General features: G+C 45.1%; 1 protein-coding gene across 14 annotated transcripts in view; it reads left to right on the top strand.

Moving 5' to 3' along the window:
- Positions 1–2,527: 2,527 nt before the first annotated feature.
- Positions 2,528–26,632, top strand: part of KLHL20 (kelch like family member 20) — a 25,645-nt gene continuing 1,540 nt past the window's right edge. The window contains exons 1-16 of one of the 14 annotated variants that reach the window (XM_042029679.1): positions 2,559–2,644; positions 3,310–4,441; positions 4,576–4,636; positions 5,829–5,891; positions 6,984–7,178; positions 8,990–9,104; positions 11,169–11,742; positions 15,928–16,086; positions 17,109–17,203; positions 18,396–18,511; positions 19,320–19,503; positions 20,592–20,735; positions 20,949–21,082; positions 21,652–21,860; positions 23,498–23,604; positions 25,625–25,705. In XM_042029679.1, coding sequence (XP_041885613.1) covers positions 7,139–7,178; positions 8,990–9,104; positions 11,169–11,742; positions 15,928–16,086; positions 17,109–17,203; positions 18,396–18,511; positions 19,320–19,503; positions 20,592–20,735; positions 20,949–21,082; positions 21,652–21,860; positions 23,498–23,604; positions 25,625–25,705 — 1,958 coding nt within the window. In that variant the 5' untranslated portion in view covers positions 2,559–2,644; positions 3,310–4,441; positions 4,576–4,636; positions 5,829–5,891; positions 6,984–7,138. The other 13 variants (XM_042029682.1, XM_042029680.1, XM_042029681.1 and 10 more) reach the window with 13 other exon arrangements.

Raw genomic sequence — 26,632 nt, 5'->3', positions numbered from 1 at the left:
GTGAATTTGAAAGATTTTTAAATCTCATGGTTCAGCTGGGAGAGAAGCTGGTGCCAGCTTTATCCCTTCTCCTATCTTGGCTCTAAGCCATGTCCCTCCTCAAGGGGACATCCAAACTCTTTCTGCCGCCTTCCTCTGGTAGTGCTGGTGATGGAACTCTTGCAAGTAAAGGTGATGCAAAAGCCTGGTGGCCCCAAGCATCTGGTTTTGGTCCTGAGCATCACCATGGTTTTCGCCCTTGTCTTGTACAGCTGGGAACATAGGAAGGTTCACTTTGCCTAGCAGTCTGTCCTCATCCCTGGAAATGATAGGGCCAGGCCTTACCTGCACCCCACAAACCCGTCCCTTCCTGTGTGACTGGTTTTGATTGCTTGCCCATCTCTGTTTTTTCTGCACATTTCTCCAGATGCTGAGGGCAATATAAGCCAGGCCCAGGATGCCCATGGTTTTCCAGGCCCTGTAGAGCAGCCAGGACGTGTCCACCTGGGCAAGGTAGTCCCAAAGCTGGCCCAGAGGGTAGGGCAGGTCAGAGGCCACGCTCTTCACGACAAGGGGTGGGTTTTTTGTGCCCCAGGAATGATGGCCTCCTCCTGGAATGTAGCATCTGTGGGGTCCCTCCCAGCCATGGATGCCTGCTCTCTCCCACCCCAATTCTCCCATGTTTCCTAGAGCACACATTCTGGAAGCTCATAGACAGCAGCCTGGCTGACACCCCTGCCTTCCATGCTGCCCCTTCCCTGGGTGCCCTTGGTACCGAAAGGACACGTGCCACAGGAACAATAAACTTTATTGATATGAACCGTGCAAGAAGATTTCAAAAGTCGGCTGCTCCCAGCAGGAATTTTGCTGAATTTCACAGGCATGTCTGATGCACAGGCATGCTCTGTCTGTCATATTTGGGAAGATGGAGCCCTGGCCTTTGGGATACCTGTGGGCCCTGGGAACACCTTTGGGAAGGTGGCAAAGGGGACAGGCAAGAGGAAGAGGGCATAGGCAGTGGAGGAGCCCCTACCACAGGAGCCTTTGGTGGGCTGAGGCACCTTGTGACTGGTTGTCATCCTGGAGGCATGCTGTCTGGATGAAAACACTCCAGTTGGCATTGTTATCCAGCCACTTCCAAACACCTGCTCCTCTTCCAGGTGCAATGTTGCAATCACACCAGCCTTGGAGGTTCTAACGACTAAGGAACCCAATGGGCCATGGGCAGGCACTGGGCACTGCCACCTTACAGGGACACATGAGCAAAGTGGTCACACCTATGTTAAGAGGAAAGCCAGAAGTTCAAAGAATCATAGAATATCCTGAGTTGGAACAGATCCACAAGGATCATCTAAATCCAACTTCTGGCCCTGCACAGAATCACATAATGGGTCAGACTGGAAGGGAGCACAGCAGGTCATGTGGTCCCACCTCCCTGCTCAAGCAGGGCCATCCCAGAACATGGCACTGCATTGTATCCAGGTGGGTCTGGGATATCTCCCATGAGGATCACTCCACAACCTCTCTGGGCAATTTGTTCCAGTGCTTGATCACTGCACAGTAAACTTCTTCCTTGTATTCAGGTGGAACTTCCCATGTATCTCATCCCAGTAGAGCCTGGCTCTGTCATCTTGGCATCTCCCCTTTAGATATTTATACACATTAACAAGGTCTCATGCACAGGACAGCCCAAGAATCACACCAGGTGCCAAGTTCAGGCACATTGAGAAATGCATTACCCCTTGAGAATGAGAAGTGCCATTAAACTGGAATTGTGGAGGGATAGGGGGACTAGGGAAGTGATCATCCCTTTGTACTCAGTACTGGTGAGGCTGCACCTCAAGTGCTGCGTTCAGTTCTGGGCCCCTCACTGTAAAAAAGACACTGAGGTGCTGGAGTGTGTCCAGCAAAGGGCAACAAGGCTTGTGAAGGGTCTAAAATACACATGAGGAACAGCTGAGGTAGCTGGGGGTGTTTAGCCTGGAGAAGAGGAGGCTTAGGGGGGGACCTCATCGCTATCTGCAACCACCTGACAGCAGGCTGTAACCAGGTGGGGTCGGTCTCTTCTGCCGAGCCTGCAGTGGGAGGACGAGAGGCAATGGCCCAGCGGAGATAGGGGAGATTCAGATTAGATATTAGAAAAAAAATCCACTGTCAAGAGCGGTCAGGCATTGGAAGGCCAGGGTTGCCCAGGCAGGTGTTGGAGTCACCATCCCCGGAGGTGCTTAAAGGGCGTGTGGATCTGGCGCTGGGTGATGTGGTTTAGTGGTTCCAGTGGCATTGCTGGGTGGACAATTTGACTTGTTTCATCTTAAAGGTCTCTTCCAACCTTGACGATTCTATGATTCTGTGACAGGACCCACGGGGCCCCGTGCATGCGGCGCCTCTGCCCCCTCGCTGGGACACGGGCTCTAGGACACAGCCACACCACTGGTAACCGGGTGGAACCGCGGCGGGGCCGAGCATCCCCGGTGCACGGCAGTGGCGCTCCAGCTGCGCGGCGGGGCCGGGCCGTGCTGCGGAGGGGGGGCGGCTCCGGGGGCGGAAGGGGCGGGCGCGGCTTGGCGGTGGTTGGCGGGGGCCGGGCCTCTTCCGGCGGCTGAGGACGCGCTCGGGCGGTGCTCCGAGATCGCGGCTCGGCGGTGGTGACGAGCCCGCGCCCGGCGTGAGTGAGGCGGCTCTGCAGGCCGGGGCGGCCGCCCGGCGCTGGGCCGGCCGGGGGGCGCGGGGCGGGCCGGGGAGCGCTGCCCTGCCCGGGACTGCCGTGGCCTGGGCCCTCCGCTCCCGGGCGGGCTGGGGCAGCGTGGGCTCCTTGGCTCGGCTCGGCTCGGCTTGGCTCGGGGTGGCTCTTGGGCCGGGCCCGGCGCTCGGGGCAGGGTGAGAAGGGGAGCGGTGCCCGTCCCGCAGGAGCTGCCGCTGGGAGAGCCGAGTTGTGCCGCGGGCTCCAGGGCCACGCTTTGCCGGGAGAGCCGTGCCTCAGCCTGTTGCTGCCCCGCGGACAGCGCGGAGCACCGCGGCTTAAATGTCTTTATTTTGTGTCTGTGGATGTGTGTGTGTGTTCCCCCCCTCCCCGGCTTTTAATGTGGGTTTAAGGGGATTAAATCTGATGCAATCAAGGGGCTAAGAATAGCCTTGTCCACGTTCCCTTGCATGTGCAAAGTGCTCCGAGGGGCTGCTCCGTGCTACTGGCTTGCAGCGGGACAGCTGGCGGTCCCCGCGGCGGGATGCGGGGATGCGCGGTTTCCCGGGAGCATGCTGGGCAGCTGGAGCTCGCATTGGAATTGGTATGCGGTGCCCTAACCGGGAGAAATTGCCTTTCTTTATTTGCAGGGAGCTGTGAATCTGAGCAATTTGCAAGTGTGGCAGACAGCAAGTCTGAGCTTATTCTTCATTAACTGGCGAACTGCTCCACTTGTGTGTCTGGGATAATGCTCCTACAGAGTGTTGCATGTAAAATAAGGTTCTTCTTCACGTAGCCAAATAGAGCTATAACCGTTCTGTAGTTTAATTTAAATTGTGCCAAAAATATTTTGCTTCATGTTGGATGCAGGGCTCCCATCTGACAGTCTTCCAAAAATTATCTTATTCTTCCTAAATTTAATTTTTTTCTCTTTTAAATGCTGCGCGTGTTTATTTTAAGGTTTACTTCATTCTCATTTGGTCATTGCTTTTCCCATAGTTCAGTGGTTTCCCGTTTCTCACTCCATTTCTGGAGGGGTAGAAGCCTGTGACTATCAGTGTGGAAGCAGAACACCTTTCTGTTCTTTTAATAGATTTTTTTTTTTTTTTTTTACAAAAAGTTAGGCTTATTGCTTTGAATAATTAAATTAAATGAATTAAATGTAATCCTAAGTGAATAGCTATCGAAAATGAAATTTAGGCAAGCAATGCCCTTGTAAAAAGGGTTAATTTACATTAGAATTAGAATTTAGTGGTTGAATGTGAAAGGCCTGTGCAGTTTGCAGCTGTTATTACTCTCAGAAAATGAATATTTGGAGTGGAGGTGTGGTGAGCATCAGGCAGCATCGTTCATCTTTGCAGATGTAGTAGCATTATTAGCATCCCTCTTACCTCTGGGGCACAGTTATCTTCAATTTCCAGACAGAAGTTTTATCTTCTATCAAATTCTGGCTCTGCAGTGTAGCTGTTGAGCAGTGCTGTGCTGTTTATTAGGTGCCAGCCTGCCTTAAATCTCTGCTAAATGTGGGAGGGAGAGATACCTCGTGGCTCCAAGCAAGGAGCTAGAGTGAGCACCCTGTTACTTCAGATATTTTTTCCTTTGATAGAATAGTTTTAAGGATTCAGGGAGGCAGGCAGTTTGCTAACTTTATAGTGTGTGTGTTCTGTTTGCTAAAGAATCTTTGTGCAGCTGTGGTGAAAATATTTTTAATGTTGTTGTTTTCTTCTGCTTTATCCTCTGCAATCCAGGTGTTGTTAATCTGGGCTGTGAATTTATAACTGGGTAAGAGCTTGACGGCATATTAGTATGTGGTTGTGGGCAGCTCTGTTCTCTTAGAGGGAGACTGAAGAAGGGAAAGAAGGTTCTCTTGCTTCAGAAATCACCTTTTTTTCTCTTTTTTTTTTCTCTTGGATCAGGTCTTGAAGTGTAGGGTGAAGGTTTCTCTTCACAGTGCATGGACGGAAAGCCAATGCGCAGGTAAGACACAAAAACAATTGTTCTTCTCTTCCCCAAATAGGATAAATCATATGAGTTGGTTTTGTACATGCCTGGACTGTAAAATGTTGTGTGCTTTTGGATTTTTTTTTAAAAAGCCTGGTTATGGGGAATTGGGAAATAAATCATTCCCCTTTAGTCCTTTCTTAAATGTATTTAGTTTTCAATATTTACAAGACCAGATGTCTTTCAGGAAGAGTATGGAAGATAAGTTACTGTAATTCTCCATCCCCTTTTCCACTTCCCCCATTTACTGTCATATTTAAAATTCAATATTTAATTACTTAGGTATTCAAACTGTGTAAAATAGACTGCCCGAGAATAAATTTAAACTTGATTTCCAAGGGGCAATATTTTTCCCTTAAAGAAAGACATTTGGTGAGGTTTTGGGTGAAAAGGAGATTTCCTTTTCTAATTATGGATGCCAGCTGCCTCGTTCTAATGAGCTGAAGACAGCTGAAGTATAATTCAGGGGAGTTCTTGCTGGGGTTGTGTCAAAAACATTCTATCTCATATAGAGAAAAGGTTTTCAGTAATAAAACAGTAATTCAGCACGATGACAGGTTTGCAAACAGGGTTTCCTGCTAGTTCTTGTTAATTTTCCCTGTTTGATGGCAATCCCACGGCAAAATTTAGCAGCAGATATATTTCTGTACATGATACAGGCTGTGTGGAAGCGAAGTTGCCTGAAGTTCTTAATCTCTGAATGATTGGTCTGTTTGTGCTCTTTGGGATGTTGAAAGTAGGAAAACTTTATTGTGGGTAATTCTGTAAAACACTCGTGTAAGAGAAGGCAAGGCTTTTAACCATAGATGAATATATAGAGCATTTTTGGCTACACAAACCATTAGCCTGGCTTCTGTGTAAACCCTTGAAGAATGGCACGATGTTGTTTTAATTAAATAAACTTCTCAAGCGCAGCAAAAAAGGCTGGTGCTGCTGCTGCAGTTCAGGAATGAGTAAACCTGGGACATGATAGGGGCATCACTTAGCCCAGGTGTTGTGCTGCATTTTTGCCAAGATAAGAAATGTCGTTTGGTCAATGAGGAGCTGTATGTGACTTTTACAGTGAATTCCTTTTTCTCCAAGATGGATTAATTAGCAGATGAGCTCTCTTTCACCATAGTCTTCTTCAGTGGAAGTTGTTTAAATCTTAACCAACATAAACTGACAGCTTTTCAGGTTTTGATGTTGTGCTCCATTTATCAAGATGTTTTTGCAAAATGACGTAAAATTGGTGAGTAGCTTGGCTTGTGTTCTTGTTTCTTCCCTACTTTTTGTGTTTCTAGTGGGGAAATTGAGGTTCTAAACTCGTTTCCATGCCTGCTGTTTTCTGTGTGTTGCAGAGAATTCACATGCTGGAGTTAGTGTGTCTGTTTGTGGGTTTGTGGCCTTGGACTTGGTATTGTGGAAGTTCTCTCTGCCACTCAGACAGTTTTAGTTTTAGTGGTGGGCAGCAGCACAGAGCTGAAGAAGTAGAGGTTTTTTATTATTGCTGCAGCCTAGCCTGACAAGCACATCTCTGCTGTGCGCTGTGGACTTCAGTTCTTGAATACACTTGCCTGTTTTAAGGCCCTCAGTGTGGGTTGTTAAATTTTTTTGTTTTGTTCTCCTATTGCCTGTCTTAGAAGAAAATGATAAAAGGTTCCTGGTTGGATTTTGGACACAGATCTTCCTATGAGCTCTAGCTAAGCAGATAGCAGAGCACTTTCTTTTATCCTTTTACTCAGGGTTCTGAAGCCAATTTACCACCCCACGTGAGGGTTGTGGTAGGTCCTGCACAAAGAGGGGAGTGGGGCTTGGCCAGTAGTGGGTTAATAAACACGGTGAGATGGTATCAAATGTGTACAGCATTCAGAGGGGAGGAGGAACAGCTTGAACAGACAAGGAATTCCAGCTATTCCTGTCAAGATTATAGTAGGGAATACACATTGCTGTATCCTGCTGCAAACAGGATTTACTCTGCATTAGGAATGAAGGGGTAGTTGGGGCAGGCTGTTCTTGCTCACTGTCAGGGAGAAGCAAGAGGATGTGGCTTTGCTGAAGGGAAAAACAAGGCAGCAGGGACCTCTCAGTGAAGAGCATGGTCTCACAGCACCCAGACAAGGAGGGCAGAGAAGATCTGATGGCCAGGGCCAGTCAGGAGTCCTGTACTCTTCAGCAGGTCTGTAGGGGTGAGGAAGGAAGCAGGGAAGTCAGCTCAGAATCGGTGGGTGCACAGTCAGGTGCAGACATGTCTTTAACATAGCTCAGGCATGAGGGCTTGAGCAGCTCCCAAACAAATTGGGAAAGCTCTCTCAGTTCTTTCTCACCCGGCTTTTCCTGGCAGCCTTTTCTCAGGTTACAGCACTGCTGTATCAGAGCAGGCTTGAGCAGCCAGACCCCGCCAGAGGAAGGAGGCTTCAGATCCTGATAGTGAGCTCGGGAGCTTATCCAACTACTTGGACATACCTCTTGCCCAAAACAAACTACAAAAGGCTCAGGATGGTTTTGGAAAACTCCAGTGATGACTTCCTCTTTCAGAGTATGGGCATCCTCATGGGTGAAACTGAGTTTTCTGGGCTTGGTCAGTGAAAATCAAACTAAACAATGTAAATAGGGGCAAATACACCAGATCCTTGCTGTTTTCCTTTTGTGTAAAATAGTATTTGTCAGGTTTATCTGCTTGTTTGCGTAACTCTGTTGAGAAAGCTTACTGAAACCTTGCTTGCTAGGCAAGAAAATTAATCAGCGGTATTTTTCCTGATAATCAGACTTTTAGTAACTTAATTCCTAGAGTGCTGATTGCCACAGTAAAGCATTTCCATTTACTTGGTTGGCATGTTGTGGTGGCGACTTCTGTTGCCAAAGGCTGGGCCAAATCAATGGCCCTTGTTCTTGCAGGTCTATAATGAGTATAGGAAATATTTCTTAATTTCAAATCAAGGCATTGGCAGAAATCACTACCAATTTGGTTTGCTATTTTTATTTGCTACCAAAATCTCTTGCTAATGAAATCCACTCCAGCAATATATGATTCTAGGATTTCAGTTGATGTGTTTAGCCTGAGACTTGTGTTTCATAAGCCTTGGGTCAGCCTGTTGTTTTCTGCTGAGCTGTGTTAAAGCTTTTTGTTTGTAAACCTGTGCTAAAACACACATTATCTTAAAAAAATGCAGATTTGAAAGTTAAGGTGCCCTATGACAGCTCTATGGGAGAGAATTTTCCTTAGGCGTGTGTTACTAGGTATTTTTTTTGAACTTTGGAAGGAGCTGCTGTAAGGATGGATGTCTCATAGATGCCCCTGTTAATGAATGGAGTTTTGGGCACTGGCACAGCAGAATAAAATGGAGGCAGAGCAGCCTGTTTATTAAGCTGACTTAGTGTTGCAGACTGCCTGTGTTCCCATTTGTACTTCTCAGCATTGTGATACAAAAACTGATCCTTTGTCAGTCCTTTCTTAATCCCATTGTATTTGCCGATTTCCCCAGCCCTGCATTTTGATGGAAGCTAATCCTGGAATATCTGCATAGCTGGGTGTGAATGTTTTATCTGAGCATACACATTTCCTCTGGATCCTCAGCCCTCCTTAATCACCCTGGGTATTCAGGAGCAGCTCTGAGCTCTATGTGGGGGGAGGCAGCTCCCCTGCCATGTGAGAATCAAGTGCTGCCTTCTGTATTTCACACCTCTAAGCTACTGACTCATCACTTCATTCTCTATGCATATATATGCATAATGCACACATAATGCAGTGGAATCATGATCCTCATGGAGACACAAGCCATCAGACATGTCCTTTAAATTCACACTTCTGTGCCTGTGTGTAGCAGCAACCCACCAAGCTTCACATCAAGCATCTGGGTGGAAATTCCTAAGCCAATTGATCACTGGCTTCTGCATCACCCAGAGATAAGTTTTGTGTGAATCAGGAATGCTCGTTTGGTTGTTACTCTTTTTCCCATCCATTCAGTCTTCTTTAATCATTAACCAGCACTTTCTCTCCAGGAGGAAGGAGGCTAGGTACGATGCAGGCTCTCCGATAAATGCTGATGGGAACAATGCAGGAATGACTCCAGTTCTTGCTAACCAGACGCCTTTTCAGTGAATTAAAGATGTGTTCAGCAGTGCCTCATTTGGGCAGAAAAATCCTGATCTGCCCTGGCTAGGGAAGTCTAGGGTTATTGCCTAAATCTGGCTAAGTAATCCCATGGCATAAAATGGTACATCCCATTGCCCTGTGTTGGCAGGGAGTCTTGGATGGTGAGGTTGGGAGGAATATTGTGTATTCCTTCTGGCAGCCTTAATCTAATCTATCTGTACTTAGAACTCTTGCCACTCTGTGATCTGCTTTAGGGCTGCTTTTAGTGAGAGATATCTTTGAGGAAAACCTACAGGTGTCACAGAGGGGTTGTGTGCTTCCCAAAAGGATGTCCTGTCGTGGATGTGCTCCAGCTCTTCTGATCTGTAGGTACGTGAAATGGGTTTTTATTTGAAGAACACTTCTTCTGTGCTTTGACTGACAGCCTTGTCAAATCAAACTGTCCAGAATTGTAGTAGCATGTGTCTTAAAAGACCTCTTATTGTGTTCTTTTTTGCCTTCCAAGGCTTGGTTTGACATAGTTCAGAGCACCTAATGCACAATAAAATCAACTTAGCTTGCTTAGTAAGTGCCAAACTCTGCAGGGGAATGTTTGTCACCACCTTTCTCCATCTCTTGGTAGAGGGATTAAATTACTTACTAGCTGGCCTTGACTGCTAAGGACTATGAAAATAAGTCAATTAGGTAAATTAATCTTCAGCCAAGGTTTCTTGAGGTTTTTGTAGGGGTACCATTAATTGTGGTTTGTGTGTATTGCTGCAAGGGGAGCTTAGTTTATGCATTGTTTGTGAGGAACTTGGCAGAGCTTTTGAGAATGATTGTCAAACCCCAAAAAGGTGAATTTAGGTTGTGAGGGACAGGAGTGGGTGGAGGAGAGTGAGAGGCAGTGTAACAGCAGAAGGATTTATCAGAGGTGTCAGGAAAGCAGAACGGTGATGGATGTAAAAAAGATGGAGTAGGGATAAAAATCCAAAGCATTTAAGGTGCAGAAGCTGAGCAGTAGGAAGCAGCAAAACCCAGAGGGGAGCCCCAGCTAGATCTTTGTAACTTAAGATAGGAGGAAGAGGTAATGGTCTAAAACATCTGAATATGATCATCAAGGAGATGGTGTGGAGGGAATGGGAAAACAGGCTAAGATGCAAGTGAATAATTTGAACTGCTGCAAAGAGACTGGTTTCCCAGTGCTTAGAAAATGCATTTGACGTAATAATGAGGGGAAAAGATGTGAGGTCTTTTTTTTTTCTAATTCTTTCATTCAAGCCTGCTGCAAATTACATTGAGCCATGGCAAAGCCAAACTTCTTTTTTTTTTTTTCACTCTTAGTATGAACATTGAGGTAGTGACAGCTCACAAATGCCAGTGCACCAGGGAAAAACTGGTAGTGGACAGCATGTTTTGGGTCTTTCAGTACATCTCTGATGGCCATAAACCATCAGTATTCTGATATTTTGCTCAATATGCTTTAACTGCTCTAAATGATAGTTTTCCTTTGATGTGGGAAGAGGCAGCAGTTTCCTGATTTTTCTTTAATTGCATGTGGAACTGTGAAGATACTATGTTTTCTCTCTGTGCCAGTAACTTAGTTTATGTATTAAGAGATTCTTTGCCTCTAGAGTTACCTTCCTGACTTTATGTTCTTCCTTTTTTGGTAGGTTGATAGTGGTGGATACTTGGATTGTTTTTACTTTTTCCGGTTTGGTTTGGTTTCACTTGCGTTCTTCAGTCCTTAGTATGGCCTTTCTTGCGGAAGATTAACCTTCCTTGGGAAGGAGTGTCAGGGAAGGTGGATTGAGTTAGGAGCCTCTATAACTCAAAAATAACTGAAGAGGTGATAATTAAATGGGTATTCTGTGAACCTGAAAGATACTCATGGTAGTTTGCAGGCCATCTTGAGCTCCTGAAGTCTGTGTGACAGTTTAGTGTGTTCCAACGTTACAGTGATGAGTAGCCCCATTAAAAACGTAGGTAGAAGAACAGAGAAGTTTGGTTAAATCATGGAGCTGGAATTCTTTGCAGTGGAAATTCATCTCCAGCTCTGTCAAAGAAAACTCCAGTGCATGACAGCAGGCAAGTCAGCTAATCTGTGCTTTGAGTCACTCTGTGAAATGGGGATAATGTTCTTTTACCACACAAGGCTATGGTGAGGTTCAGCTCATAAATATGCATGTGTAGCTGGATATTACGGCTGTGTGTCATAGAAAGCATATAAAAGTAGCAATAAATTGAAGCCTGCTGCAAGTTGGCATTTGTTTACTTCTAAGCAAGCTTTGGTTGGAGATGGATTCCTCTTTCATGCAGTCACGTGCTTGTTTTCATGTCCCAGCATGGACTTACAGGCACTGCTTGTGCTAGGTGCGAGCTGTGGAGCTTTGGAGCGCAGCTGGTGGTGGGATCCCTGACCATGGTCCTGTGTTATTATCTCCTGCACTGCAGGTGTACCAGCACTCGCCCAGGAGAGACCGGAATGGACGTGACCAGCCGCTGCACCCTCGGAGATCCCAACAAGCTGCCTGAAGGGGTGCCGCAGCCCGCGCGCATGCCCTACATCTCCGACAAGCACCCGCGGCAGACCCTGGAGGTCATCAACCTGCTGCGAAAGCACCGGGAACTCTGCGATGTGGTGCTGGTAGTGGGGGCCAAGAAGATCTACGCCCACAGGGTGATCCTGTCAGCCTGCAGCCCCTACTTCCGAGCCATGTTCACTGGGGAGCTGGCGGAGTCGCGGCAGACGGAGGTCGTGATCAGGGACATCGATGAACGGGCCATGGAGCTGCTCATCGACTTTGCCTACACCTCGCAGATCACTGTGGAAGAGGGAAATGTCCAGACCTTGTTGCCAGCTGCTTGCCTTCTCCAGCTGGCTGAGATCCAGGAGGCCTGCTGTGAGTTCCTCAAGAGACAGTTGGACCCTTCCAATTGCCTGGGCATCCGGGCTTTTGCTGACACTCACTCTTGCCGTGAATTGCTGAGGATTGCTGACAAATTCACACAGCACAACTTCCAGGAGGTGAGAAGCTGGCGTGCTGGAATTGGGATGTAAAATGTGTCAACATGGCCTGTGAGAGCTTTGAGCAACTCTCATTTTGTCCTTTCCAAATCCTGCCTTTACACCTGCTCTGTGCCCTGATAGTGATGGGTGCCAGATGTTACGTGGGGAAGAAAGAGGAAAGAGTTACTGGCAGGACTGTGTTTTACTGGTGGTTTGTATATGATCCACAGCATTTGTTCCCTGAAAGATGTGTGGTGAGTGCTATGTGGGAGGCAAAGTTGTGGGTGCAGTTGGATTTGGTATTGAATCTGTTGTGCCTGCACAATGGTATGACATGCCACTCCTCTTTCAGAAATATTCTGGATTCTACATGGTTGGAGGGGAGGCAGGTGTTAGGACAGCACATCAGTAGAACCAAAAATATTTAATGCTGAGCTCTGGAATTGGAGAAGCGGGTGTTTGGGGGAGCATGAGGCTGCCTCAGGGGAGTCTTCAAATCCCTTGTTGTAGCAGAACTAGGGTTTTGCATCTATTATTCAGCAGAAGTTGTCTGAAAGTAATTCAGATGTGTAATATTGTAGCTGACCTTTATAAACTCAAGTTTCTCATCCTTTGTTAATTCTGCCTAGATGATTTTTGGGGGAAAAAATGCCAGCAGCTGGTACAGAGAAGGATCAGCATAATAATTAAGGATTGTGTGAGCAGTAGTCAGAGAAGAGTGGGTCTTGACTGAACTCTTGCAGGAAGGAGCTCAACCCTTTTAAATAATGTCTTTCCTGAGCCTTGCTTGGAAGGGCAGGAATTTGTGTGTATTTTGGAAGCAGCTGCTGTGTGGGAGGTATGTAGGAGCATGCTCAGTGTGAAGGTCTGGTCCCCTGCTAGAGTGAGTCTTCTCTTGCCTCTTGCAGAAACTGCACTCTGCTCTGCCTTGGAACAGGTAGCCTACTGCAGAGAAATCTCCTCTTCCCACCAGCTTCACAGGGAGATCCTTTCCAAAGGGAGGAACTCCAGGAACCCCTGGTGCTAATTTAGCTTCCCCAGAGAAGCAGCAGTATGGAGGTGCTGTGAGTGATGGCAGCTGGTCTCTTTTTTTTTTTTTTTTTTTTTTTTTTTTTCCCCCTTCTGACATGCAAGAAGCAGATTAGAATAGTATTTGTTTCAGTCAGGTAGTACTTAATTAAAATCTGAGCAAAAGCAACACAATAGAACATGACTCTTGGACACAGTGAAGATGATTCTTGGTATCTAACTGTGGACACATCATCAGTTTACTCATAAGCTGAAATTAAATACATTTTTTCTAACCAAATAGAATTTGCTGTTTAAGATGAGTTTGTTTTTTGTAGAACTTGGTGGTTTCCCAAATCCCTACATTTTAGCTGGCCACTTCATGTGCTTTGTGCTTGCTCTGCGCGTCTGGGTTTTTTTGAGGGAGCAAGATGCTATCCAGATAGTTGTTTATTTTCAGTGCTTGGTTGTTTTACTAGTTATTAGATCTTATTACATGAGTAGGGCGTGCTTACAAGCCTCTAAATAACATTTTAGCAGCCTGACAGTTTTGTTTTAAAATGTTTTAGCATTAATACATGCAGCTGACTGTTAAAGAGCTGCTTGCTATGGACTTCTTTTCTTTTGCAGCACCTTGAAGACAGCTTTCTGTCTTCCTTATCCCTGTTAAAGCACATGAAGGCAAAAGAGAACACTCCTTCTCAAAGATGAAGCAAATTATAATTTACTTAACTTAACCACAGCCTCTGGAAAACAGAGGCTTAGATTAGAGCACTATTTCTTTGGCCTGGGCAGGTTTTGGTGTCCATTTCAGTGTCCCAGAAGTTTTGCAGCTCTTCATCCTTAATAATAACTTCTTTTGCTTCTACTGTTTCTCTGCAGACGTCAGTGATGCTGCTGGTTGGGATTGTATTCCATTCTGACAATATTTTCTACCTGGAGACTGGATTGGTGGTCCCTGGGGGAAGCCAGGGACTTGTCTATTTAACCATCCTCCACTGTGGAGGTTGAAAACTGATAAAAAATTTGCCTTCTTGTGTGGAGGCTGTGTGGTCATCGTTCCTCCAAGCTGGCAGAAAGGAACGTGAGCTGGGAATTTCCTGGATGGCAACATGAAATATTAAGCAGTAGGCACCAGGCCAACCCATGCAGCTACTTTGAATGCAGTTTGAATTGTTCCATGTCCTCTGCTGTGCTAACCTCTACTTCTAATAATTTTTATGTGTATTGGTGCATTACAGCATTAACTTCTTGGTTAAATGTTTTTCCATTTTTTTCCGTTCCTCCCAATCCTAGTGGATCTTGTGCATGTATGTGAAATGGTTCTGTTAACAACTCCATTGTACAAGAGCAGCGTTTGTATTTAATTTTTTTTTGGTCTCTTGACATTTGTGTGAAGGGAAAAATTATATTTATGGGTGGATAACTTGTGCTTTTATCAACAGACAGAAATTGCACTCTGCATTGTATAGTCTGACATTAATTCTCTCTGTTTGTAAAAGCACTGATGTACAGGAATGCTGCAGAGGAAATGAAATCCAGCCAATTCTTGTCTGCTTAGCAAGTCAGTCAAATAGTTCATTAATATTAGTCGGTTAATTAGGAGTGTCCTGATAATTAAGCCAAAATAAGCCAAAGGATTTTAAATAATGATTTGTTTTACCATGTAAACTACCAAGTTGCATAGTAGTAATAATTTGGTTTAAGAGGTACTTCGAGTGCTTTGAATTTTGTGAGGCCATCAATTCAACTGGGTGTCCTGAGGGTCAAAGGGAGAGACTGGATGAGCATCTTTAACTCAGGAATTTCCACAACTGTTTTCAGGCTCTGCAGCTGCATTTGTAAACTGTCAGACTAAAGTTTACGCATAAGCTTGTCTTTGTAGGAGGGAGGGCAACTATGGAAAAAAACTGGTGAAGATCTTTAATGACCAACCCAGTTCCTACTTGAAGGCTGAAGGGGTGTGTGGGCCAACCTTGTTGTGGCCTTTACTGTCCCTGAAAGCTCAGGGGACCCAAGAACCAAGTCTGGTAACTGATCTCATTATCTGCTCTGTTATTTTTTAACAGTATTTTCTGTTGTCAATAACTTTGCAATCCCTACATATTTGTTCAGTGCTCTTAAATAACTTCTTCAGGTAATTTAAAGGACTGCATAGCTGACTGCTGTTGAGATGATCATGTCAAAGAGTGTTTTTCTTTAATTTATGCAGCAAATCATGAAATAAGTCATGGAATTCTAATGTGGTCGCAGGTGATAAGGATAAGCCAACATTCAGTTATTTTCTGTCCCTCAACCTTTTGGAAATTGCAGGCTACAGACTGGGGATGCTTGTAGGGAAGGTGAGCTGGCAGTTATCAGTCAGGCCATTTCTTAAGTTTAAATTTTGATTCTTGCACCCTTCCCATCTTAACTGATGTCTGTGCAGGAGCTGTGGTGGTGTGTGAGCTCCCAGGGCAGTCTGACTGCCTCATGCTGTGTGAGAAGTCCTCCAGCAGCAGCCAAGGTGTCCTGAGAAACTTGATTGCTGTCTTGGATGCCTTGAAGGAATTAATGTTTTTGTCAGTGGCTTGACTTTCACAAGAGATCAGTCCTTAGGGGCTCTGGAGGCTCTGATTCCCTCTTTAGTTCATCTTGACTATTGCATACTTCATGTGTATATTTAGAGCAAATGAAAGAGGCAGGATCAGATGAATCTCCTGAAATATTTTCTGTTCTGCCACAAATCAGGCTTTGTTTTCTCTGCAATGCCTCTGTTAACTTGTTTGAGACTCTTATTTCTGTGGTCTGTTTTGGTTTCCTTGTGAATCTCTGTACTCCAGTGCTGCTTTTTAGTCATGGATTTATTGCAGTTTTATTTCTGCTTTATGTATTAGACACAGCAAATGAGGAGACTGATTTTAAAGAAAGGCTTTGTTTTTCCTGAATTTTGAAACCTGATCAGTGTCTTTTGTGGTTTAACCCTTTAAAAGTTAAAGGGTGTAAAATTCCCTGTCACTTGCATGCCCATCTAGAAATGTCTTGTTGTGTTGCTGGGGGCTGCACTCTGCCCCGTGCAGCAAACCCTTCATGTGTGTTGGTGTTGGAACTGACGGGGATTTGGCTTTTTACTGGGTCAGTCCATGAAGTGCTGGAGTGGTGTGTGGCTCTGATATTTTGTCCTTACTCTCTTCCTTTTTCCTCTGCCTTTCCCAGGTGATGGAGAGTGAGGAGTTCATGCTGCTTCCTGCCAACCAGCTCATAGACATCATATCCAGTGATGAGTTAAACGTGCGCAGTGAAGAGCAAGTGTTCAACGCTGTGATGGCCTGGGTGAAATACAGCATTCAGGAGAGAAGACCCCAGCTGTCACAGGTAATCTTGGCCACAGGCTGCTTTATCCAGGGAGAAGAATGAGGGATGGTAGGGTGGTGCCACAGCACTTCTGAATGGTGTAAAGCCACCAAAATTCTCTCTGACTCCCACCTGTACTAGGTGGCTTGCACTGTCCCTTCATCTAGGCTGGAAGCTGCACTGGCCACAGCCTTCATTAGGGGCTTTGTTGGATTGTTCCCAGGTAGGACTTGCCAAACGAGCTCACTCAAGCAGTCTGTCCAGACAAGCTTGCCTGCACCGCTTTGAGAGTCATATCAAAACCACAGTGGAGAAGAAAAAGCTTGTCTTGCTTTGCAGTGCTTCTTTAAGCTCTGCTGCTTGATTTGTGCCTCAGCTCTCATGATGTTACAGTGGAGCTTGTCAGAATGGTTTTGCTGGAATGTGATGCTTCATCGAAGCCAAGGCATTTCACAGAGCAGAACCCATTCTGACAAAGCTGTCAGCCCCAAAGCCTCTGAAGTCTCGGGCTGGCTGATCAAAAGAGGTGAGCGTCTGCCTGCCTCAGTGTTTCTGCTGTGGAAAGAGACATTAAATGCAACTTTATTTACTGGAAAGCTTTTGAAGATGGTTTTAAGTAAGCAAACCAAACTGGAAAAACCTGCTCTTCTCCAGGCAGCTTTTATGCTTTTATAACAGTTCTAAACCCTTGTGAAAGACATGTTGTTTCTTATTGTTCATTTACTCTGCAATACCACTCAGGTTTAAGAGAGCTAAGTGGTTGATAAAACCACTAACTTAATTAGTGTTCTGGCAGATGTGTTGACATCTGTAATTTTCTAAAGGTTTCCAGCTGTGACCTTGTTTTCAGCTGTTAGTAGAGCCAGTAGATTGTCCCTTTTCAAAGACTGATTTTCTTCTGGGTATCTAAACTGGGATATTGAAAAGACAAATGTGCTGTGAGACAAGCTGCATTTAACTAAAATTCTGTTGTTTTCCATTTGGCTGCCTGCATCTCTGTGGGTGTCTGTGGTTTACCATAGATGTTTTGGTTTGTGTTTTAGGTCCTGCAGCATGTCCGTCTGCCCCTGCTGAGTCCCAAGTTTCTTGTGGGTACAGTGGGTTCTGATCCACTCATTAAGAGTGATGAGGAATGCAGGTAAATCTCCTCAGCCATCTACAGAATTAGATAATGTTGTCCTCTGAAACTGTGCTCATTTGTCACTGGTAAATGGGTGATGCCTCACAATTTCATCTTTGGCAACTGGGAGGATAGGAGAAGCAAGAACACTTGTTTTCTATTTGCATAATAGTCACTGGCATGCCCTGGAAGTGGTTTTGTTCTTTCAAGTTTTCAGTGTAATAGCAAACTTTGAGTGTGCAGTTTGACTGTTGGTAAAAAACCTTTCAGTGTATTGTTTTTCATTTTGCCTTTTTTTTTCCCCATCTAGTCATGGCTTTTTATTGTAGGTTAGCTCTTGCATGTCTTTCATGGTGATCTCAGTGGGATCTAAAGTAGCTTTTCTGTGTAGAATGTCTGCACTTTGATAACTGAATTGGAGTCTGGGATTAGAGTCTGCTCTTTCCCACACGGATAACTCAGGGAAGTTATCATTTTCTCCTCTTATGATATGAGTCTCACCTTTCTGGTTCTACAGAGTTCTGTATCATCCACAAAGCACATGATTTATCTTGTGCATATTGTAAAGAAGTTCAGGGCATAGGCTAAATTGTTCTCTTCCTGAATAAGCATTCATGCTGGGGGAATTCCACATTCATAGAGGGAAGGAGGACTTTTTTGTTCTTTTTTGTTTTATTCAAGGGTTTGGAGTATTAGAATTAGTCCAGGTGGCAAGTAATGAATGGATGGACAGTGTGAGCTGGCCAGAACTGATGGAGAAAATTTTCATCAGAAGGGTACTATCTCCATCTGTTGGTCATGTGTGTATTACGTATTTGTGTGCTTTCCAACTCCTGTTCTGTTGTGAGGCAAAATCACTGACTGTTAAGTTTTAGATTGAGGCAGATTGGGTGTTTCTTTTCTGCACAGTAAGCCTGACAAATCTCTTGTCACAGTTTTTTTTATCAGTCTTTTTATAGCAAGCTGTATCTGTTATTAACTCTGGCCAAATACTGGTACTGATTTGCTTCTGTCACTGTGTCAGTGGCTTGTAAACCGATGACTATTTAGGTGTCAGTCTACGTTTAACTGGAGCTGTTTATGCTGTTCTCATGTGACTTGTGAATACCTGAGGTGCATGACTAGTGCTGGCTGTTCTTCCCATCAGTTCTGATTCGCCCCTTCTCCTGAGACTGAGCTCTGAGGGTTAATATTTTCCTGTCTTGCATAGGGATCTGGTGGATGAAGCCAAAAACTACCTGCTGCTGCCCCAAGAGCGGCCACTGATGCAGGGACCGCGAACAAGGCCACGCAAACCCATCCGCTGTGGAGAGGTACTCTTTGCAGGTGTGTGTTTCTGCAGGTGTGTGTGTGGTGTCAGCAGGAGATGGTGGAGGGTCTAGAGGGTCATATGAGGAGTGGCTGAGGTCACTTGGTCTGTTCTGCCTGAAGAAGAGACTGAGAGGAGAGCTCATCACAGTTTACGACTTCCTTGTGAGGGGGAGAGGAGGGGCTGACACTGATCTCGGCTCTCTGGTAACCAGCAATAGAACCTGAGGGAATGGCCTGAAGCTGTGTCAGGGAGGCTTAAGTTGGATATTAGGTAAAGGCTCTTCAACCAGAGCAGAATCTGGCATTGGAACTGACTCCCCAGGGCAGTGGTCACAGCACCAAGCCTGACAGAGCTCAAGAAGCATTTGGACAATACTCGCAGGCACATGGTGGGATTCTTGGGGCTTTGCTATGCAGGGCCAGGAGCTGGACTTTGATCCTTCCAACTCAGGATGTTCTGATTCTATGTATTTTTCCTGCCAGCTTAGGCCAGGAGACTCCAGGCAGGATTTTGTGGTGGTGGTGTTCCCGTAAAGCCGGTATTCACAACCTATTTCTGATGTGACCTGTGCATTAATATTTGAAAGTTTGAATTAACTTACACTTCCCTACTTGCGTGATTTCTTTGGTGCTGTGTATGCCACAGTATTTCCAAACTTCAGTTAACGCTCTTGAAAATCTCATTCTGTTTTGTAATTACAAACCTCAGAAGGAGTGACTTACAGATGGGTTAAGGCTGCAAGAGTGATTTGTGCCAGGAGCACACACAGTATGTGAGCTTGGTGAGTATTTTTGTGACCCTGTTTTTTGTGTTTGGCTGTAGTGGGGGGCTGGTGCAGCGGGGACGCGATTTCCAGCGTGGAGCGCTATGACCCCCAGACTAACGAGTGGAGGATGGTGGCTTCCATGAGCAAGAGGCGCTGTGGCGTCGGGGTCAGCGTCCTGGATGACCTCCTCTATGCTGTGGGAGGCCATGATGGCTCCTCTTACCTTAACAGTGTAGAAAGGTAGGTCTCCATAAGGCCCCTGTGCAGAACTTTAGCTCTGAATGTTTAAACCTGGGTGCAGCCTCTTAGGAATGAGTTCATTTTGCCGAGTGTGTTCTCATTTCCTCCTCCCTTGCACACCCCTGGTGCAAAACACTTTGTGTCACTTTATCCTGAGCTTAATGGGACGAGCCAAAGCCTCTGGTATAAGGAAGGAATCTCTAGGAGATGGGTCTGGATGTAATTGGTGGGAGGAGTGGTGATCCTGGTTAACCTTCTTTGCAATTGTGGGTTTGTTTTTAGCGTTGTTGAGGAAGGTGAGGTTACAGTGAGCATTTCTTAGATGCTGAGGGAAAGATCCTGGAATTTTATTGTGAAGTGGCAACTGGAGAATTAAGGAACATTAGAAGAAGGAAAATAGGTCAGTTTTAGGCATGTGAAAGATTAAAGTCAAACAAGTTTTACCAAGCTTCCTGTTTCTGGGAGCTGCATAGGGCAATTCCCATGCCTGAAAGCCACATGACTCAAGCTCTCCTACTGCTCTAAATCCTGGCCCTGTAACAAATCCAATGAGCTGTACAAATACCTCCTCCCATCTCAAGACTCCCCTTCTTCCCACCTCTCTCCTTGAATGCTTCCAACTTCACAAATTATGAGCCTAGCCTTATATCTCCCATGTCCTGCACTTCCTTGCTATGCACGTATTTCTTTGTCTCTGGATTCCCAAGTCCATTTGGTTCCTTCATATTTTATCTGGAAGTGTGGGTCCCAGTGCTGGCTGAGTTCCTGTATGAACTGCAGGGAACAGAGCAGAGTTAACTCTGGCTGCTGCTCTTTGCTGCAAGTTACCACATGCCAGCCAGTCTCTCTCAGGAACCTGAGCCTTTGATCTTCAGCTTGATTCATTCCAACCTGCAGTTTGAACATACCTGGAGTAACATGTACTGGATGCATTATATCACCTCAGGGCTTTTATCCAACTTAAAAAGAGCTGTGTTGCAGTTGAAGCTCAGGATAGGCAAGTTTCACAGCCTTAGTAGCTCCCAAGCATGGGAGAGTCTGAAGCAGACCTAGGCAGGTAATTTGTGCTGTTTGGTGTGTTTTTCCAGGTATGATCCAAAGACCAATCAGTGGAGCAGTGATGTGGCTCCCACCAGCACCTGCAGGACCAGTGTTGGGGTAGCAGTTCTTGGAGGTTACCTCTATGCTGTGGGTGGCCAAGATGGTGTCTCTTGTCTCAACATCGTGGAAAGGTAGTTTTTAATTACAAAAAGAAAAAAAAAAGTGGGGCACAGTGAGAAAGAAGGTCTCTTAGAGGGTGCAGCTGATGCAGACAAGCTGGAGAGAAGATAGGAACTGTATAAATCTTACAGGGATTTTTGTTTGGAGAGAATAAAGTCAGTATTCCTGCCCCTTTGTGAAGATGTCAGCACTTCAACAAGCTCTGGTGTTTATTATTTTGCCAGGTATGATCCGAAAGAAAACAAATGGACTCGAGTGGCTTCCATGAGCACCAGGCGCCTGGGAGTGGCGGTGGCTGTGCTGGGAGGCTTCCTCTATGCTGTGGGAGGCTCTGATGGAACATCTCCTCTCAATACTGGTATGCCTTTTGCTGTCCCTTAATCCCAGTCAGCGCTCGTCCTGGTACTGGGGAGTCCTTCATGTCCCCAGATGGCTGTTGAATATCTTAGTGATCAGTTTGTGGAGATTTTTGCTTCTTTAAATATTGTTTTGCCGTACAATAATTCACTCTCCAGGTTTGTGAGCCCCTATTACCTGGTTGCGTGTCATATTTTTACTTTCACAGTGCTGTGTTTGGCAGTATGTCCTGAATATGAGGCTTTGATTGTTTGCATAGCAGTTGCAAACACTTTTTTTTTTTTTTTTTTAAATTCCTGCAGCAGCCATTTTCTGCTGTAGGAAGGAAAGTGCCAAAGGTAAAACTGCTGCAGGTCAATTTGTAGCATTGCCAGCTCCCTCTTGAGTGTAGATCTGAATGTGATTGATTGTGTAGGGCTGAAGACAGGAGAGAGACTAGCAAGAGTTCTTTAGAAGGATAGAGAGAGCAAACAGGGTCATGGCATTTTTGGTGTGTGGTAGTTGGGTTCAAAAGCGCTGTACCCACTGCCTGCCAACCCTGTTGACCAAAGACCTTCCTTTCCTCTACAGTGGAACGCTACAACCCCCAGGAGAACCGCTGGCACACGATTGCCCCCATGGGCACGAGGAGAAAGCATCTGGGCTGTGCCGTGTACCAGGACATGATCTATGCTGTGGGAGGCAGGGATGACACCACAGAGCTCAGCAGTGCTGAGAGGTACAACCCACGCACCAACCAGTGGTCTCCCGTGGTCGCCATGACGTCCCGGCGGAGTGGAGTGAGTGGAGCTTGATGGGCTTGTCCATGCCACGCATTACCGTGTGGGGAGAGCACAGGGTGGAGTGTCAGTCTGCTTGTGGGGAAAGCACAGGGCAGGGTGTCATTGCAGTCTTGTGGTTAGGCCACAGGGCAGTGTCAGTTTTGTTGTGGGGAGAGCACAGGATGAAGTGTCAGTCTCCTCATAAGGCTCTCCTGCTTTCTCTGCATCTTCACCTCTTTACTGTGAGGGAAAAAAGTTTGCAAAAACTCTCCAGCACGACTGGAGAGTAGAGGATGAAGAGATAGTCAAGCCATGCCACAGACAGGTGTTTAGGATGGGGAAATGAGTCATTTGAGAGTGTTTTAAATATTTTTGGCCTCTTACATGCAGTCAACTAAGCCTGAAGCAAAGGAGCTTTTAGGTGACATAGCCGTATTTGGTGTGAGATACCATTAAAGAATGCTATCAAAATTAGTACCTGGATCTCTCTGGATGAATTTGGAGGTGAAAACACCCACTTGCTCAGAGGAAAAAGCTGGGAAACTGGGTGTGTGTTTAGATACATATTTCCAGCAAACATTGCCTTGAGGTGTGTGTGGGAACAGGGTTCCTGGGCTTTCACTTAGGCTGTTACCGCTCCTCAGTGAATCCTGTGAGTGGCAGCATGTTCCCATCAACTGCTGATCGTGGTGGTTTCTTGTGAACAGCAGATTACTACAGTGTTTTCAGGTGTCATGATGTTTGGACAGATGCAAATTATATGAATGTTTATCATTGGATATTAGATTATGTAGTGAAGAGAGGATTAATTCTATCTGTGTTAGTGTTTCAGTGTCTGGTGAGGCAAGTATGAATCGCAGTTTGAGCAACTACTGGTATTGGAGGCAGAGAGCACGTATTTATTTCCGTTCTCCGAGCACAGAGTATGCTGTCCAACACTGTCCACTTCAGTTTCTGATTAGACATTGACCTTTTATAAGCTATTTCTGTATTTGCTTTCTGTAGAAACTGCTAAACACATGCAGCTGTATCTGCAGCTCTTCTGCATCTTCCGATTTCCTCAAAGCCAAAACAAGGACAATTTTACATTGTGTACCTTCACTTTTCTCTGTTATACTCCATGTTTACCACTGGAAGTGATCATGGTTTTGATGTTCCAGTGTTTTTGTGCTTCTGCAGAAAGGCTAAATAGAAAGTCTGGAGGCCAAGGTGCTTACAGATGGTCCAAGCCCCAGCCTGAGAGGTTTGGGACCAGGGGCTTACCTGTGGTTCTGCTACTTTAGCCAAATATTGTGGGCTGGTAGATATTCTGGTGCATACATGTCACACTTGGGTAAGAATTTCAGTCCAGAGCATAAGTTTTTGTATGAAAAAGGTTTAGATTCTCATGTATTTATCATCATTCAAATGGTTCTACTTCTTCTAGCTGGCAATAAGGTAATTCTCTATTCTGAGATACATATTTAACCTTCCATGGTTCATTTTTTAGGGTATTTTATTTGTGCCATGCCCTAAAGAAAAAAAACCCCAACCCTCTCCTGCAGACTGCCTTTCACCAAACATGGTTATTAAATCCTTTTATTAACGTTTTCATTATAACCCTTTTTTTCAGGACATCCCAGCTAAGTAGCTACTGTTTGATGGCTGTTTTGCAGGTTGGCCTGGCCGTGGTGAATGGACAGCTAATGGCAGTGGGGGGCTTTGATGGCACAACGTACCTGAAGACCATTGAGGTGTTTGATCCAGATGCTAACACATGGAGGTAATTTGAATTTGGGAGACAATCAAATAGTGGAATCTAGCTGGAGCTGTCCCAGGCAAATTAGGAATGTGGTACACACCATAACAGAGAACTCGGGTAGGGTGGAATCATCACAGTGCTCACTTTGTGGCTTGTTGCCTTGCATGAAAGTATAAGAAAGAATCACATCTTGAAAAATATCTCAGTATTCCACTTCTGTTCTTTTTGGGCTGAGTCTCTCCTGCTTCCCAATAAAACTGAGCTTGTCCTTAGCAGAAGGAACTCACAGCCACCATGTAGAATTTGGCCTGTTCACTTCTTGATTTCAAGCTGAGGCAATGATTCCTGAATCCTTTTGGCAGAGCTGAAACACTTCAAGCATATGATGTTATTCCTCTTAAAATCAGCAAGATTCAGCCACTGGAAGAATGTCCAAGCTGAGACAAATAATATGAAATTGCTGATCAAAATATATACTGAGCAGAAAAGAAAGAGGGAAAATAGCCTTTCTAGTCATAACTATACTTAAAAACAATTGCTTGTGTATTTATTCCCAAATGTAATTAGCATAAAGTATCAAGCTCCTATGGCTATTCTTGCTTCTGTGGTCATCTGGCAAGGGGAATAGAAAGAAATTAATGTCCTTATTCTTACTAGTGATAGTAGTAGTTTAACCCTTCACTGATTAAAAAAAGCTGTCATGAGCAGCATAGCTCACCTTGTTTGGTGAGCTATGGATCCACAGGATCTTTTGAACTGCTGAGGAAACCAGCTGAGTAGAGAATAGTACATACATCAGATTCCTAAGTGCAGTGGTTTCAGCTACTCCCTGTGACAGTAATGGGATGTCCAGAGTTAGGAGTTACTGCCTGGCAGACATTCATACAGTTTGGGAGATTATTCAAAGTATTGTTAGCTTGTGGTTTTTTTCTCCACTGAATTCAATACAGCTGACCAGCTTCTGTGGTCTTCCCTTTCTTTTGTTTCTTGCCCCATGAAGATATTTTTTATTTGTGCAGCTTGACTGAGAAACTATTCCGATGCAATTTGGCTTTAACAAATCGCACTGGTAGAAGCTGTTTGGAGAACTTGCTTCTCCTATTTCTGCCAGCAGACTCCAGTGGCACAGAGGGGAATATGCAGCTGGAGTATGTAGGGATCCAATATCCCTATGAAATGCAGACACCACTGCAGTCAACAGATGGTGCTTGGGATGTGTCATATCTTGGTTGTATCAGCTGAATGTAGGGGTTTAGAAATATAAATTAAATTAGTTGAATTGTGAGGACTAAGCCTAGTCATGTGTTACCCAAAATGTAGCCTAAGGTCAGCTACAGCCTACAAAGTATTTTTCTATCTTGCACATTACCAGAGAGGGAGAAGGAAGTATTTATTTGAGTAACAGAAATTTGGTGTCAAAACAAGTGTCGCTGTTGTCCACAGGGACGGCAAGATGAACGACACAGAAGTCAAGTACAGGATAGAATGGGATTATTTAATTAATTACAGACTCGTTTATATAGCTTTGTTTGCAAGAGTGGTATAATATTATTGGGTGCTTGACCATCCACCTCCCAGAGTGATTGGCTGAATGGGTACGACACTCATTTCAAAATATTTTTCCCAGTGTGGAAAACAGGACTGTGCATAACAAGTTTGCACCTGTGAGATAAAGTCTTGGTTTACAAAACCGTCTACACTGTTTTCAGCTAGCTTGTGTGAGAAAGGAGACTTTCACAAGCAGCTGTAAAAAGTAGGAAAATTTCTCTGCCAGCTTTTTTAGCATCTACAAAAAAGCAGCAGTTTCTGTTCTGAGAGAGAAAGGCATGAGCAAATACAGCTGTTAACTTCTGAAGTGTGTGAGATGGGTGCTACACAACTTCTTCTTCACAGCCCACTTTAAGCAGGCATTAATAATGGTCTAGTTGTGCTTACGTGGCCTGGTTCAGTCCCCATGGCACCTCCCAAGTGTGCTCCAAAGGGTTGGTGTCCTCATGGAGGATGTGATCCAGTGTGTGACGCTGGAATGTTGTCTCCATAGGTTGTACGGCGGGATGAACTACCGGCGGCTGGGTGGAGGCGTGGGGGTTATCAAAATGACACACTGTGAATCCCATATATGGTAAGCTTCCAGAGGGAGGGAGTCCCCTGGCTTCTCATTCTTAGAAAAACTGAAGAGACTTGTTGACACTGGACCTCTTTGCAGCTCTAGTATGCACGGTCTAGATCCAATGTAACTCTTTGGCGGTGAACTCCTTCTATGGAATTATAAAAATGGACTTCTGTGAGTGTGCCCAGCGGGAGACCACGTTGTCAGACTCCAGGGAACCACTGGACAAAAGTAGAAGTGTTCCTTATGTCCGTGTTTTTTCTAAATAGTTCTACATTTTTTGAATAAACCAAACTGTTAACAGTTATTGTAGCGTAAAGGATGGTGATGTAGAGCCTACACTCTGTACTTAGGAGTCTGACCAGGAGGAGGGAGCAGTGGGTGTGGCAGCTGTTTGGTGGGTGAAAGAGAAAAAGTGATACAGAAAACAATGTTTTTGCCTTATTTACAAAGAGCTTCAAAAAAAAGTGCTTGACCTGCAAGATGCCACCTTTGCACAGAGTATATTTATTTTTTCATTTGATTTGTATCATGTATTTCCTTTGTATCGCTCACAGCGATGATTCCAGCTTTTTATATACATCTCTATGTGTGCATATATATGTATTTTATATATATATGTATATGTGTGATTTGAATTTCAACCAGCTGGTGGTTTGGGCAGGGCTGTGTCCTGCCAGCTACTGTGGTTCCAACCCTTGTGGTATGATTTGAGGTCTCTTAGAGGAGAGCCGTGGGATGGGTACCCTGAGTGTCTTTTCAGAATTGAGCCTCTAATCTCTCTATTGAATCAGTGAAGCGCCCAAAAAGGGTGAGAGGAAAAAGGTTTCAAACGATGCCTTTTTACTGTACAAAAGTTCAGCTTTTGTCTCTCCCCTGTATGTGAACCTGTGCTGGTTTGAAGGTAAACTAGCTGGAGAAATTAACCCCCACACAAAT

The sequence above is a fragment of the Corvus kubaryi genome, unplaced genomic scaffold, assembly GCF_017639235.1.
Source record: "Corvus kubaryi isolate FWS band 111438036 unplaced genomic scaffold, C.kubaryi_AGA036_p1.0 37334, whole genome shotgun sequence".
Taxonomy (NCBI): domain Eukaryota; kingdom Metazoa; phylum Chordata; class Aves; order Passeriformes; family Corvidae; genus Corvus; species Corvus kubaryi.
The sequence above is the reverse complement of the archived record's forward strand: the minus strand, read 5'-3'. Positions and strand labels throughout refer to the sequence as shown.